The 15,836-nt window shown below is 42.0% G+C and overlaps 2 protein-coding genes across 14 annotated transcripts in view; both read right to left on the bottom strand.

The window, feature by feature from the left end:
• The window catches only part of SH3KBP1 (SH3 domain containing kinase binding protein 1), a 205,859-nt gene extending 203,671 nt beyond the window's left edge, over positions 1-2,188 (bottom strand). For 6 of the 8 annotated variants that reach the window (XR_014947146.1, XR_014947147.1, XM_015886329.3 and 3 more), the window contains exon 1: positions 1,787-2,188. Coding sequence is in view for 2 of the 8 variants with exons in the window: in XM_015886329.3 (XP_015741815.1) it covers positions 1,787-1,790 (4 nt within the window). In the remaining 6 variants the exon portion in view is untranslated. Of the gene's footprint in view, positions 1-1,497; positions 1,661-1,786 lie in introns of those variants that run through there. The other 2 variants (XM_085550275.1, XM_085550276.1) reach the window with 2 other exon arrangements.
• A 1,198-nt stretch (positions 2,189-3,386) lies between these two features.
• BCLAF3 (BCLAF1 and THRAP3 family member 3) overlaps positions 3,387-15,836 on the bottom strand; it is a 28,911-nt gene continuing 16,461 nt past the window's right edge. For all 6 annotated transcript variants that reach the window (XM_085550213.1, XM_085550211.1, XM_015886393.3 and 3 more), the window contains 4 exons: positions 15,690-15,801; positions 13,640-13,735; positions 9,899-10,054; positions 3,387-8,519 (listed from right to left, as the gene is read on the bottom strand). In XM_085550213.1, coding sequence (XP_085406339.1) covers positions 8,490-8,519; positions 9,899-10,054; positions 13,640-13,735; positions 15,690-15,801 — 394 coding nt within the window. In that variant the 3' untranslated portion in view covers positions 3,387-8,489. The remainder of the gene's footprint in view (positions 8,520-9,898; positions 10,055-13,639; positions 13,736-15,689; positions 15,802-15,836) is intronic.

Genomic DNA, 15,836 nt, shown 5'->3' with positions numbered 1-15,836 from the left:
CCAAACACAAAATACAAATGATTAGTATGGGAGGCATGAAAGTATGTGGAGGAATCTCAACACTGTGCTACCTATAAAGAATTTGCCTATCCCTCCCTGCATCTAAATACCTTTGAGAAATGAAACAACCCTAAAAAATGCTTTCAGTAGAACTGTTTCCATTTGGAATCTCCTAGGAAGATTTCACTTTCCTATTACTCAGATCTTCCTCATGTGCTTTTTCCTCTTGCTTTTTGGTGTTGTTTTCTGAAGCACAAGCATCACTTTGACTGTAAGGATGTGAACAACGGGAGTGTACCTTCTCTCCACTCTCATTTTGCAAAGACGGGTCTGACTGAATCACAGCGAGTTGGGAAAGTCATTAGCAAAATCAGCATTAAGGAAGCCAGATGTGTACAGCCATGGGAGGAGGGGGGAGGAGAAGGGGAGAATAAAGAGGAAAGATGCCTTCGCTGCTCCCTAGGGCTCTATCAGGGCAAGTTATTTCAGCGCTTCCGTATCACTTTCCTTAACCCGTTGTAAGTGAAGCTAAAAATAAATAAATAAATGAAGCAGGTCAGCATTTGCACTGTGGATTAAGGAAACAGAAAGGTCTCGGAGTGTCACAATACAACGTTAAGGACGAAAAGACACCCTAAGGATAAGAAAACAAAACAAAACAAAATGCAAACATTCATGATTTCACTCTATCCCTCAGCGATCTACCCCACACTTGATTACAGCCACGGCGTTTAAAGAAGTTCCGAGCGCGGCGTTGCCTAGCAGACACACCAACCCTAACACAACCTTCTGCCATCCAATTACAGGCAGCCGCCCGGGGATGCCGGCCTGCAGCCAGCAGCACCGGAGTTGGTTGGGATCAATGCAGCGGAATGAGCCGCAGATGGCTGAACACAGAATCACAGAATCACAGAATTGTAGGGGTTGGAAGGGACCTCTAGAGATCATCGAGTCCAACCTCGCTGCCAAAGCAGGCTCCCTACACCACGTCACACAGGTAGGTGTCCAGGTGGGTCTGGTACGCCTCCCCACCTCAGCTGGAGGACTAAGCTGAAAGTCCATAGCTAAAAGCTAGAGCTGAATCTCGCAAGGTGCAGGTACAGCAGCTACGCGTCGCTCTGTGAGCACTCCCTAAGAACAAAGAGAAGATTTTTTCCCTGCTACGTTCCCAGTGTCACTGCATGACAACAGGTAAAACCGGGTAAAATGTCTGCCCACCTAATACGTTGTAGGGAATGGCTTTAGCACTACAGCTCTCGGGCTGCCGGCAGCATTTCTAGCTCTGCGGGCACCGAGAGCAGCTCTCCGGGGTGAGTCGGTCGGAGGGTGCACCCTGCCAGCACCCCGGGCTTTCTTTTGTTCCCTCCAACCCATCGCTCTCAGCCGGGCACCGTGTCGTGCAGCGGGCCGACCCCGGGGCCGCAATTCCCCCCTCCCCGTCCCTCGCTGCCCACGGCCGCCTCGTTCCTCCCCGCACAGGTAGCGGGCGCTGCCCACCTCGGGCGGCCGCCGCCTCTTCGCGAAGTCCTCGGGAGCCACCTCACGGGCAGCGCCCGCCCGACGGCCCCGCCGCCCGCCCCGCTCTGTGGGTGTGCCCGGGGAACGAGGAACGGCTCGGGACGGCTCGGCAGCCTCCACAGCCCCCGAGCGGGATCGCCCACCGCCGCAGCCCCGAGCGCCTCCGGCTGTCACATGAAAGCAATTAGCGGGGCGGCCGGGGGAGGGGAGAAGTTAAACGGCCGCTCTGCGGACGGTCCCAGCCCGCCGCCCCTCGGCTCCCACTCACCCATCGATGTCGAGCGCGGCTCCGCCGGGTGCGGGCTGAAAGTTTGAAGGCGGCTGCGCCCGAAGCTGCCGACGGGGCCGGTCCCTCCTCGTGCGGCTGTCGGTCAGCAGCCGGGCTGCACGCCGCGTCCTGCGGGAGGCACCTCGCCTCGCCTCGGCATATGTGTGCGCGGGGATGCGGGAGGGGATACAAATACAACGAGGCGAGGGCTCAGCCTTCGGCTCCCGCCAGCAGAACCCGCTGCCGGGCGGAGCGCGGCCGAGCCCGGGTACCGGCAGCCGCCGAGCCGAACCGATGGGCGTCTGCCCCGAGGGCCGGGGCGCGGAGCGAAGCTTCCCAAGGAAGGAGGGCGCTGCTGCTGCTGCTGCTGCTGCCGGAGCGAGCGGCGCCGCTCGGCTCAGCGTGGCGATGCGGGAAGTGTCGCGAGACTGCGCCACAGCCACTGCGCCGCCGGGAGAGCGGGAGGGAGGGCGGGGAGGAAGGAAGAGGAGCCGCGGTCACCGGCGGGGGCTGGGAACCAGAGCGGGGCTGAGGGGAGACTCAACGCCTGGGGATGGGAGGGAGGGAGGGACGGGAGAAAGGTGTGACCCGGTGGCGCAGTGGTAGGAATGCCGCGCTGCAACACCGGAGGCTCGGGTTCAACCCCCCCTGTGGCGTAAGTGGTAGCAGTGCCGCTCTGCTACACAGAGGCTCGAATCCCGGGGGTTGGACTCGATGATCTCTAAGGTCCCTTCCAACCCGCACGACACTGTGAAAAGATGAGGTGGAGGCCTCATCCAGACGCCAGTCCTGGCTTCCCACTATTCCCAAGCCAAGTAACATTGCAAGATATGTGGATTCTTTCGGTACCTTATCTTAGCCAGACATCACAGCATTTAGAAAAGAGCTGCTAGGGAATTACTGAGGGAAGACTTAGTGTTTTCCAAGTGGCATTGGTGAAAATGTGCAACATCCAAGCTGACTTGCACCACTGAACACAACTAGACACATGCACTGTTGAAGGCCATTGACTGAGAACTGGGAAGCATCGCTATTGCAGCCCCTATGTGTTACTGAAACAGTTTTCTCAGAGCAAAAAGAGGAACAGGACTCACCCCAACTTCCCTACACCACTGTACAGTTGCCACACAAAGGATTTTCACTTCATGTTTCTTCAAGGCTGGTAACCAGATCAGGAGTTAAATAGACCCACACGTGGACTGGATTATGGTAAGTTGGTATGAACAACAGGAGGTAAAGTTTGGATTTTCCAGAATAAAACACCTTATTTCTGTTCCCATTTGCTAAGGAAACCAGTATTAAGAGAGAACATGGTGAAGTCAGCCAAGCAAGTGCTTGCCTCCATGCCCTCCACAACCTTCTATTCTGTATTACTACTGAAGGGAGATTCACATTCAATGCCTGCAGGCAGAGTTTCTTTTAGCCCCAGAACTCCGTACCTAGAAAGTAGATCAAAGCTTCAAACTTTCAAAGTAATAACAGGTGAAACTAAGGAAGCAAGTTATTTATGTAGCATTCCAATGGCCACCCAGCTCATGTAAAATACACTGAAAAATGACACTACATTATAATCAACTACTGAATCAAACCACTGGATGTATTTATAAGTAGAAATTTTGTTACAACATTTATTGTCCGTAGAAACAATTTACATTGATTTTATAGAAACTATATTAAACATACATATAAACATACCTACATTTTAATATATACTTGTGAACATGAGACCTAGGTATGGGATAACATTGTCAGAAGCACCATTGTGGACTCCAGAGACTACACACAAAATGTTTTTGCATTTAATACCGTCTTCAGTAGTTTAGTAGTTTAAAAAGATTACTTTTTTTGTTTTTAAATCCACACTTAGGAATAATTCCATTAAAGGTTTCTGATCATATGATTTGTGCATATGTATACACACACATATACACTCATTAGAAGGTCCTCATGGAACAGGAAACTACAGCATAAATAAGGTGAACTTTAATATACTCCTTAGAAATGGGCATCAGTCCACATCCTTAATTCAGTTGTTAAAGGAGGAAGAAAACCTAGCCCTGCTATTCTTAAAACGGTGAGGTGGGTTGTTTGTTTTTTTCTAACTCCATGAAAAGTGAACTAAGAAAAAATGACTGCTTCCCCTCTGTCTCTTCCTTCGACAATAAAGACACGAGGAGCCAGTCACCAAATAAAAGCCATCTACTGCATTATTTACAGGAAATGAAATATTAAAAAGACGTGAGACTTTTAACAAAATTCTGAGCAGCGAACAGAATAAAACCGTATTAAAGTGGCAGGCAGCATAAAACTATTAAACCACGGGGCTAAATAGCTACTCAGAAAACCCTCCACCAAACAAAAACCCATCAAGGACAAGGAGGGGGCAGGTATTGCAACAACAGTTGCCTCAGATCTTAACACTGAAAGGATACGTTCACCAGGCTTAAAACAGAACACATTTAAACGTTCACTGCCATCCTCCGTATCTACAAAGGAGTTAAGTGTTACAAGTAGGCTTTCAACAATCTTGAAATGGCTTTTATTTCCTTCCCTTCCCTCCTGTAAGACGAGCCTCTGATCTTCAAACCCTGCAGCAGGGGAATGAAGTCTGTCAAGGGCCAGACATGTGCAGAGACATCCAGTAGATTCTTTAGGATGCAAGTCTGAAGGCTTTCTTTTAGAGAACTCTCCTGTAGAGCATTTTGCAGGTGGCTGTTCAGATGCTTGAAGAAAAGCAAGAGGTGTGTTTCTGAAGTGTGTGGGAAAAGATTTCTACAGTAAAGAAGTTGAAGAGTCTCCCTCCACTTACAAAGTCTTCTAAGTGAGAAGGCTGAGAAACCAAATCTCCATAGTTTAATCTTTGCTAAAATCTTTAATCATCCTCTCCAACCAATTCTCACCATCGATTTCCTCGACTTGGCAGAGAAAGACCTTCTAAAGCACAACAACCAGCCATCTTTCGAATACCCAGAGTTTCATAATGCCCAGAAGTGTGACTTTTACAATTTATTTTTCTTTTAAAGCAAGCAATTTCACACAAAGAAAATCAGCATTTCACCCCAAAGCCCTGTGAGAGAAGGCAGCAGGTAAGCCATTATCACACTGGCTATCAGCTGAATTTGCTCCCACTCCATGCTATTGGGTACTTGAGCTGAGAGTCAGGTCGAGGTCTTAAGACCATCTGAATACATCAGATAACGTGATTTGAGACATTTAAGTCATTACTGGAGTTAAGGCAGACTTACATATACCTTGTGATGTGTTGCATACTAGCCCCAGAATCTTCTTAACTTGATCATCACGTATAAGCTTAGAATTATAAAAATGAGGATTTAACCCTATCAATCAATATAGAGATTAAACTGATCAGCAGCATAAACACTAAATTCATAACTTACAACACTTATAAGGAAGACTAATCATGTTCAATGACTGTATTTTGGATAGCCACAAAAAGAAAAAAGAACATTTCACATGAACAACTGAGAACGTGACAAGCATTCAGTGGTCATTTCAAGTCAACTGGCAGAAAGGCAATTCACATTTATAAAACAAAGCTAACTAGCTCTTAGACAACTGCATTTTTAACTTGCCTTTCCAATGCAAATGCAGTGACCGGCTTTATTAATACAAGGAACGGCTTTCCTTTGGAGCAGAGGATTAATCACATAGTTAAAGTTAAGCAGTTACATTAACAATTCTACTCAGTCCATGCTGCTATTAGAAATAATGTAATAATCAGAACATTCTTTAAGTCTTGGTACAGAGGGTGTTTTCTACAATGTAGTCACAATATAGAAAGGCACCAAATTATTCAAGTAAACTGACCTTCTACTTAACGCTCGTTTTCTCAACTGGAGCCCTCTCACAAACCAATCAGTAACTTCAATATATTATTCTCAACCAACCATCCTGTGTCAGTACAACAGAGCTTTCCTGTGCAGAAAGAAAATAATGAGCCAATTACTTGTGTATGAGTACATAGATGCAAGTCTCTAGTTGAAGATTCAAAGCACAGTAAGTTGCAGACCAGACAGTCAGGTTCCCTCGAGCACCTCATTCAATCACTGAATTAAATTTCAGTACAAATCTGATTAGTAGAGCAAAGTTATTGGTCAAGAATGGGATTTCAGCAACTGAAACACAAACTACATTTCATCATATGACATTCATCTTGGGACCCAGGTGGGATTGAGGTGAATAAAATAAACCAAAATCAGTAAACATGTTAAAAGGTACCACGTGGGTAATACATCACTTACAGTTACAGAAATAATTAAGATACCGTGTGGTAATACGTTGCTTACAGTTACAGAAATAATAACCTGTATTAAAGAAACTAGACACAAAGTACTAAAACTAGTTGTGCACAAGTAAAATAAAGCACTAAACTGGAGGCATTCACACTCTTAAACCCGGTTTTCATATTACAAAAAAATATAAAACAAAATGAAAGAGCAGCATTAACTGGCTGAAGTCTGACTGCTTCAGCGTTATTTCTAGACAACCTCAGCAAAACTGACATGCCACAAGTTTCTTCACATCTCCACTTCTCCCATTTGCTCAACAACAAATTCTCTTCCAGGCTTTAGTAAGAACAAAAAAGGAAGCTTACAAGAACAGCAGGATCCTGCAAAGCAAGACAAGACAGCTTCGGGAGTTTGTCCTGTATCATATGTATGGTTTCACCTGTGTTTTTACAATGCTTAGCAAGTTCAGGAGCAGCATGAAGAGCTTGTCAGTTTCAAGGTGAACCCGCACCGATCTGCAGAGGTACATGCAGCACTCCCCAACAATGGGCTGCTAAACAAACACGGTGACTCCTTATTTGCTTTGGGTTGGCTCAATTTGTTGCTTCAATTCCTTATTTCCACTTGCTGGAAATTCCGTGCAGGATGATTTAGTTGGGTTCATCAGTGACAGCACCACAAGTATCTCCGATCTGCAGGAAGGTAGCTGCTTCCATTGAAGCAGGAAATTATTTTCCTTCGGCTTCCCATTTTGAGTATGTTTGTCAGAAAGTTACCTAAATACTAGTTGAATCACTTAATAGTTATTTAAAGTGAAAACTTGAGCTTTCGAAACCAAAACCATCTGGTGTTATTGTTGAATCACCATAGCATCAATGAATCCGGCACACTTCCCACCTACTTATTTTCTATGAATGCTAAGCAGTACATCCCGTGAATTAAGATTAAGTGACACTATTTTAGCTGCTCTGAGCCATACCTACACTTCCAATAAATAATCCTCTACTGGAAGCACTGTGGGGAAAAAAAGGAGACAAAGAAATCATGCAAAGAAAAAAAGAGTGTCACATCCTGACTTGCCACCAAAAGACAAATATCCTTTTCTCTGAAGCTACCCCTACCCACTATCAGAATTGCGATCTGTTACCATAACAGGGCCTAGCCTGCATTCCCTACACCTAACACTGTCCCAGAAATGATGAAAAACGTTTCCTTAAAACAAATAAGGACGTTATCTGAAAACTACTGCTTACGCATCTTTCATTTACCTGTAATAAAAAGGTGAAATCTGTAATTACATATGCCCAAACCTACTATATATATATTATATTAAGGCAAAGCTATAAACAGGAAATAAGCACAATATTGTTTATAGCTGCTGAAAAACATGTCGAGCTATTTAAATTCTGCATACAGCGTAACAACACGCTCTCCTCTGAAGCATTGTAAGCTCTGGAGAATCACTGGGATTTTGAACGAAATTACAAGCTATCTGCATTTAAAGCAGTTTCAATTATGAACAACTTTGTTAGAATACATGCTTATAAAAAAAACTTACATTTTTTGTTGGTTTTTTTTTTCCCTTCACAACTAAACACTTCAGGCCCCAATTTCAGAACTCAAGAAGCCACCGAGTCATTTATGACAAGATTAAAGAACACGTGGCTTGGTCAAGAATGTCATACATCACAAAAAAAAGCCCAAAACTATGAGACAGAATAACTTTGAGTACAGACCAACCTACCCCCTAACAAAGCCAAGCATGCCTTCAGTGCAGTTACTAACTACTGCTACAGGACATTACATACCTGCCCGTTACCATTTGTTATAATCAAGTACCAAAAGCCGTCTCAACAGTCTTCACACTTTACAAATGTATATACATCTCAGAAACCCAAGAAAAGCATTGAACTAACATGAAGTGATACAAAATACTGTTTTATGGAAAGGATTGAACAGAGGCGTCAGATCTATTGCGCAACCTAACACGTCATTTCTTTCTTGGAAAATCCTGAGCTATGTGCTATCACCAAACAATTCAGGCACTTTTTTATTTTGTTTTCCTTTTTTATTACATAAGCAATAAACTTTGAACATATAAACCTCTGGGTATCACAACTCAAGTTCCATCCGTAACACCATGCTCAGAGAAAAAAAGTAATCAATAAATAAGACTCCCTTCAGTGACTTCTTTACTCGAGACCAGTATGCAAAAGGAACTAAAGGTACATACTACAACATCTCAGTTGAATACTGTAGTTTAAAAGCAATTATGAAAACCGTAAAAAAGTTCTGCAGCATTCTCCTACCGAAAAATAAAGTTATCTTTGAATCAAGAAAGTTACAGGGTTAGTTCCTTTATCCCAACTTAGGGCTGGACAGAAGTTGTCAAGAAGTGAACAGATGTTCCCTTTGCAGTGTTTCGTGTTTCAACTTCAGGATCAGAGTTCAGTTCAGGTTTCTGTCCCAGTATTTAAATTTCCCTACAGAAGAGAAAGAAAGCAGTTGTTACTGTCAGGTTTCTAAGCCCACAACTTTCTTATAAATACCCTATTACTACTCTAACAAATCCTTCTAGTTTTCACAGTCTCACAGACTGGTGCGGGTTGGAAGGGACCTTAGAGATCATCGAGTCCAACCCCCGGGATTTGAGCCTCTGTGTAGCAGAGCGGCACTTCTACCACTTGCGCAACAGGGGGTATTCGAACCCAGGGTCTCCGGTGTTGCAACGCGGCATTGCTACCACTGCGCCACTGGAGGCGCAATTAAGGGCTGAAAGAGCACAACTGTAAAGATTGTGCGTTAAAGGATGCATACGCATAATTATTTGACAAGAGTTAAGTACTTCAGATTTATCTATTGGAGTCTAGTCCATTCCAATTTAAAAACAATTCATCAGTATATTTTAGCAAGAAGCAACCTGTTTAACACGTTTAGTTTTATTTAAGTCTTTATCTGTTGGTTTTGTTGTTTATTTTCCCACTCCTCCTTCATTCTTCTACCAGACTGGAAACTGCTTTTTTTAAAACCAGCTATAAGAGCCTATTAATGTTTCTGCGTTCTAAGAACTCAACTCTAATCCAACTACTAATGCTTATTATGCAAGTGTATTTACTCGTACATACATAGACACACAATTACAAAACTAACATTCTCAAAGGAACGCGTAACTGGAAAGGGTTGCGCGGGTCATCTAATTCAATTCTGACACCATGAGTAACCCCACGTGACTCTGATCATTCTTGTCCAATCCTAATGAAGGGTTCAGAATGTTTTAACCACTTGTCCTCCCCCAAAAGCTGTAACGTTTTATACAGTTCAGAAGTACTTCTGCACTTCTATATCATCACTGTCTCACACACACTGCAAATCAAGAGGTATGAGATAGACACGCCCAAGTTTTTCAGCCTGAGTTTGTCAAAGAATTTTACTCAGGCACCATATGTTGTGGGATGCTTTATTCAGAACAGCACTTTAAGGCACATGACGAACATAAGATAACAAAGAACAGAATCATAGCCTTAATCAAAAAGTGTATTAACACTCTTCATATTAATTTAGTATTGTAGTCTTAGACAATCTAACGCTTCCACCGAGGTCCACTTTCTCTTATTGATAAGAAAGCAGACCAAGAAGAGATTATTGGAACAGAAGTGATCACAGAACCTCACTGCACACCTCAAACAAGTATTCATGAAGGAAATAAGTACAAAATCAAGTGTGTATCTTTGTACTTTTACAGGCAATGTTCTAAAGTATCCTGTCTGAGCTACACCACAGGGATATAAAAGCTGGAGTGGACCATTTGAATATTTACACTTTTATATAAGGGCTTAGTGGAAAAGATATTAAACCAACTCACCTTTTCTTTCCTCAGAAATCCATCTCTGTATTTATTAGTGGTAAATCCCCTTACGCCAACAGAACGTAACCGTTGGTACTTAGCTTGAATATATAAACCCTTCTGTACTAAGCCTGATTTATAATGGGGTTGCAAACGGCCATCTGCAAAGTTGCTCTGTAACAGTAGGGAAAGAGAGAGAAAAAGTGCAGAATGAGGGCACCAAAACTCAATAGCTGGTATTTACAGTTATATTTACATGCAAAACCTACAGTATTAAACAAGAATATGCATTAGCAGCAAGTACAAAGCCTCTTCTTTATTTACAGCTTACTGTTCCTTAGAACACCAGCTACCATGTGGATCTGTTAACTGCCATATTACATTCGCTGTTTAAAACACCTGAAATTATCATCGTTACAGAAAAGTAGAAAATGCTAAAAGGAAAACACCAATAAGAAAAAACAAGAACAAAAAAATAAAAAAATAAAAATCACCTTACTTGCTACCAAATTCACTGCTATGAGGCCTGCAGTAGGCATATGTGTTGAACCTAAAAACATTATGCTAAGTAGAAGTTAACATGACCATATCATGTATCTTCAGACCATAAGATCACAGAATTGCTCTCCTTACTCTGTTCTTTTATCACCCCCAGACTGCACTGGTGTATGCTAACCTAGCATGGGAACAGATGTAACAGAGCTTACCGCTGAGGGAATTATAAATTCACAGAAATAACAATATAGGAAGAGCAACACTGATAGCACCAGTTAAAAGGACAAAAATCTGTTTATAACTGAGCACTCCAGTCTCCAATAGAACAAGCTATGAAGTTTAATGTGATAGTAACAGCAAACATTCCCATAGACGCTCACCCTTTAAAGCTTTTTCACCCCATCCAGAGTAAAAAAGAAGTACATGAAGAGGAAACATTGTGTCGACATAAAATAGCTGTCACCCTTTACGAACAGCTTTAAAGTGTAAGAGAGAATTAAACAACAGAAAAAGAGCCCTTCTTGAGCATGACCCAGTTGCCCTGCTGAAATCAGCCTCCTTTTGACAGAGTAAAGATGACTCCAAGAAAAAAAGCACACACTCTGAGGTTGTGATAAGTTTGGTACCAGTTTTCCCACTGTGTATGTAGGGAACAGCTGAGGACCATACAGAACAGAGGTGCCTTGATGCAAATGCGGCTTCTATTATTTAAAAATAAATAAATCACTTCAGCCACCCCCTACATAGAGATAACCATGAAGCTGTCCCCACCAGTCCCCTAGCATCACTCTCACAGTGCTTGTAGGCACAGTATCCTTCTGAGTACATCCTAAATGCTATTTAAGCCCTTTACTGAGAAGTATCAGATTCCAATCACAATACAATTAGATGCAAGTAAATTCCTTAAGTAGGTACACGCCTACCATATGGGAAGCTGAAGGGTGTTGGCAATGCTATATTAAGCCACTGAACACAGTTAACAGCAGAGGTCCTTATTTCTCCTACAGCTGCTGCAGCTCTCTGCTCTGACACTGGTGGCTAGGAAGGGGGCCTCAGAGGTCTGCTGCTGTATTTGCACAGCAAGCAGCAAAGCAGCAGAACAAATAAGAAGGGAAGAAAAGGCTCAAGATATTGAAAGTGAGAAGATGCATACTTCACAGCAGTCCACACAAGGCCATGGTTACAATTGGTGACCAACAGCAGTGTTCTGGCTGTGGCTGAACAGCATTAATACTCTCTTCCTTCAGTCTGCCCCCCAGCAAGATGGCCAGGCAAGACAATGGGAGGGGACACAGTCAGGACAACTTACCCAAACTGACCATAGGATTTCCATGCTCATGCACTTGATCAGTAACAATAATGAGGAGAGGGAGCTTTGGGGTAGGTAGCCACTGCCTGGAGGCTGGCTGAGCATCAGTCTCTCTGTGGGAAGTGGTGAGCAATTGCCTTTGCATCATTTATTTTTCCTTCATCTCCCCTTTACTCAACTGGTAACTAGAACAAATTGCCCAGAGAGGCTGTGGATGCCCCCATCCCTGGATGCATACAAGGCCAGGCTGGATGTGGCTCTGGGCAGCCTGGTTTAGTGGTTGGCAGCCCTGCACATAGCAGGGGGGTTGAAACTAGATGATTTTCACAGAATAGCCCAGGTTGGAAGGGATCACAAGAATCATGACTCTCTAACACCCCCATCCATAGGCAGGGTCATCAACCTCCACATATAACCCAGGCCATTCTATGATTCTGTGATTTCATTCCATCTTACGAGTTCTCTTGTTTTTGCTCTCCCTGTTCTCTTCTCTAATACTGCTGGAGGCAGGAAAGGAGAGTGAGCAAGCCATTAATACAGAGGACTGTGTAAATTACAGAATGAAGTTTAGTTCAGAAGATTACCATACATGTACCCACTGAAACCAATCACAGTCAACATTTTAAGGTCTTCTTACAGAAGAGAACTTTCCATCTTCGTAAGATTTCTTGGGATCTTTTACAAAACTGCTGCTCTAAGGTATTTTTTCCATAGAATGTTAAGCTTTTTGCAAGACCATACGCTTCTTAAAATAGTCTGAATAATTCCCTTTTTTTTTTTTTTTTTTTTTTTGCTTATTAGGTTACAAATCTCCAATTTCATGTATCAGGGAAAAGAATTTAGTATATTTTTAATATTCAGCCAAGGAAGGTTCTTGAGTGTCAAATCACCTTCTTTAAGCAGGTTTCAGCAACAGCATGGGCAGAAAAAAAAATCCTTTAAGATATGCAATAGGAAATTAAATGTAAGAGCATCGATGAAATCAAATCAGCTTTTTCAATGGCAGTAATAATGTGCTGTATACGTATGGAAATCACAATACCAGTGAAAATGCTATTTTCTGAACAGATATTAAAGCGCAGTGGAACCAATCACTGGATACAGCAACGTTCAGTTTCACATGTAAAGGTAATTTAAGCAGACTTATGTCTGCATAGTCTTCAGCAGAATTCTGTGCTGATGTAAAACAAAGGAAATTGAAGGCTGCTTTGGATAATCTACCAACATAGCCTCAAGGAGACAGTGCTGAATAATCATTCAAGCCCTTATAAACAGACAATATGGAGGGGAAAGGAAAGAATACCAATTAAGAGACTATGACACCTTCATATGTTAAGATGGAATTATGTCAGGCTGACATTTTTAACTTAAGCTTCAGCCTGGAAGTTTCTTTTCTGTTTGGTTGTTTTGTTTCTTTTTTAAAGCAGCAGAATAGTGAGCCCTTTCTGACAGGGTTAGCTCAGCTTCCTGTCAGACTGACTGCTTTTCTAACAGTTCCCTTATATTTAGTCTGAGGGAGCAGAGAAGCCCTTCTGCCCTTCAAATTGTTATCCAGAGTGCTAGCTGCTGAGCTAAGCTAACAAAGCCTTACTTCAACTTCACTACCTTCAGAACAAGAAGGATCAATACCTATTTTGTGTGCTATTTTACTTCTGAGAACACACTTGTTAAATAGTAAGTAGGGGTAATTTTAAAGGAGAAAATGAGAAAGCTTTTTTTTCTGGCATAAATAAATCTAATTGGACGCTTTTCTTTCAGCTGTATGGATACAACACTGAATAATTCAGCTCAATCCACTGCCAGCCCTCTTTCCTCCCATTACGTCAGCAGAAACAATTAGGCTACATTGCCACTATTTTTCACAGCATTTAATGTCTTCAAATCTGCACCACTTTACCAAATTCAACAGGATCAAAAAACACAGTTTACACAATGTGCTTCTAATAAAAACGTACCTTAAAGTGTCTCCTGATAGGACCTGTATTTTCAAGGCGTCCTCTAATATGTCTGTGCGGGAAAGCATCATTTGTTCTTGAAGAATAGTAAGAATTCTAGTACAAAAACAGATAGCAAAGTTATTAGCTTAACATTACTAAACCATGAAGGAAAAGTTTCCAGGTTATAGTTACATAAATTGTAGCCCTTCCAGCCTTGTGACACTTGACACAATGACAAAGCCTGTCATTTGAAACCTGACTTTCCGATGTACTCTTTATTCCTCTCCATATTTACCTGTAAGCCAGAGCAAACACACCTAAGAGCCTAAGGTTCTTCAGGATTTCCTAGGGTTTGATTTTTAAAACTATAGGTGGAACACTCTCAAACAGAATGGTAAGAGATACCTACTGCATACTTTTTCCACACCTTTACCATTTATTGCTGGCACAAGGTGCTATTGCTACCTCCCTCTTGCAGTACAGAACAGCTTCCCATAACAAGTGGAGAGCTCTGCCTGGAATTAACTGAAACAATTTCTACTCAAGTACCTGTAAGAATGAGCTAAACCACTAAGTACTTTTTTATCTAACAACTATTATCTTAGCTCTTGCTTAAGTTTCAACCCCCTTCCTCAGTATTTTCATGCCCCACTAATATATGTTTATTTTAGCATGCTTCCTATTTGTTTTCCTGTTTAATAAATATGGCTGGCCCAACATCAATGTTCTGGTGCCACACCCAACTATTCCTTAAATCCAATGCACTCCTCTATGTGCACTGACTTTAGTCACGATCCTTATGCTTTCCAACATGTACATTAGTACAGTTTCCAACAGCGTTCACACATAGGTTATTCATTACAATGCATAAAAACTGACAGCTTCCCTCAGTCTCCCCTTTCTTAGCACCAGCCACAAAACAGGTTTTAGAATTCTGTGGTACAAACCAACATGGGCAGCTGCACACGCTTCATTAAACAAGCACAAGCACTTGGAAATAAGACCGCACTCATTTAGAGAGTTTTCCAAAAGGAGTAAACATTTATTTCAACTGAACTTAATATTAACTGCCTTCTCAATTTCAGTATTAAGTACATTACAAAGCGAGAGCCTAAGACAGAGCAGGTGCCCAAGTTAGCCCTGAAAAACTCTGTATCAACACAGACAAGCTATTCCATTGTAAAATATTTCATCCTTAGGAACATAATTCCAGGCATTTCTGTAATCTTATCTACATAAGTTAGACCAGATGACCTTCACAGACTTCTTCTGACTTGAACCATTCTGTGAATGCTACTGACACAGAATAAGATTCAGATCATCCCTCTGGACTGATGACAACTGTCTCCCCTTCCCCTCCCCCAAGACATTTCATATAATTTCAAGTTACTTGCTCAGTAAGAATGCTTCTAATTTGTGGTTTAGATAATGTACATACTATAAAGTGGGAGAAATGCAGCATTCAGGAACCTATACTACACATAGCCTTATAAAATAAATGTGTACTATTTATTAGAATATCTTTTAAAAAAAAAAGAAAAAAAAAAATCAATTAACTCCAGTAAATCATTATGAACCCTAAGTTAGTTTGGCCTGTTCATGCTACTCAATTAGAAGTTAAAGTTGAGCACTTTATCTCTGGACCCCCTGAAAAAATACTGCTTCCACTGTAAACACACCCAATCTAAACCAGATTCCTGACAAGACAAATTCCTGGCAACTTCCCTGTGATATAATAAAATATGATAGCAAAGTTATTTTAGAGTACTCCAGAGGCATTCAGAAGTAAAATAAGTACTTTTCTTTTACCAGCATTTGGTCATAAAAGCTATTATTGCTCTCTTACACTGTTCTACATTGCAAAAGATGGATGGGGAAGCACTGATGCACTGGGACTAAACTAGAACCATTTTTATCACTGCGCAAGTCTGAAGACAAAGACCCACATGGAAATTAAAAAGGCAAGAGTTCACAGATCTTTAGTCATATCAGCCTAAAAAGTGCTGCAGAAAGTGAATTATGAAGGAAAAAAAAACAACACAGAAACTACTTGTAGATTTAAGCTTACCAGGTGAGGTTTCCCAATAAATTTCCTGAAAGGTGGTTTAATGAACCTCATAGGTTTATGGAAGCCGTCAAGTTGAGAGTTTTGTAATCTTGAAAAACTGCAGCTTTGATTCCTGAGAGAATAATTCCAGAAAGAACAATCAAAATC

The sequence above is a fragment of the Coturnix japonica genome, chromosome 1, assembly GCF_054131305.1.
Source record: "Coturnix japonica strain WE chromosome 1, WE-NBRP24, whole genome shotgun sequence".
In the NCBI taxonomy this organism is placed as follows: Eukaryota; Metazoa; Chordata; class Aves; order Galliformes; family Phasianidae; genus Coturnix; species Coturnix japonica.
Note: the sequence above shows the minus strand (reverse complement) of the source record. Positions and strands in the feature narration are given on the sequence as shown.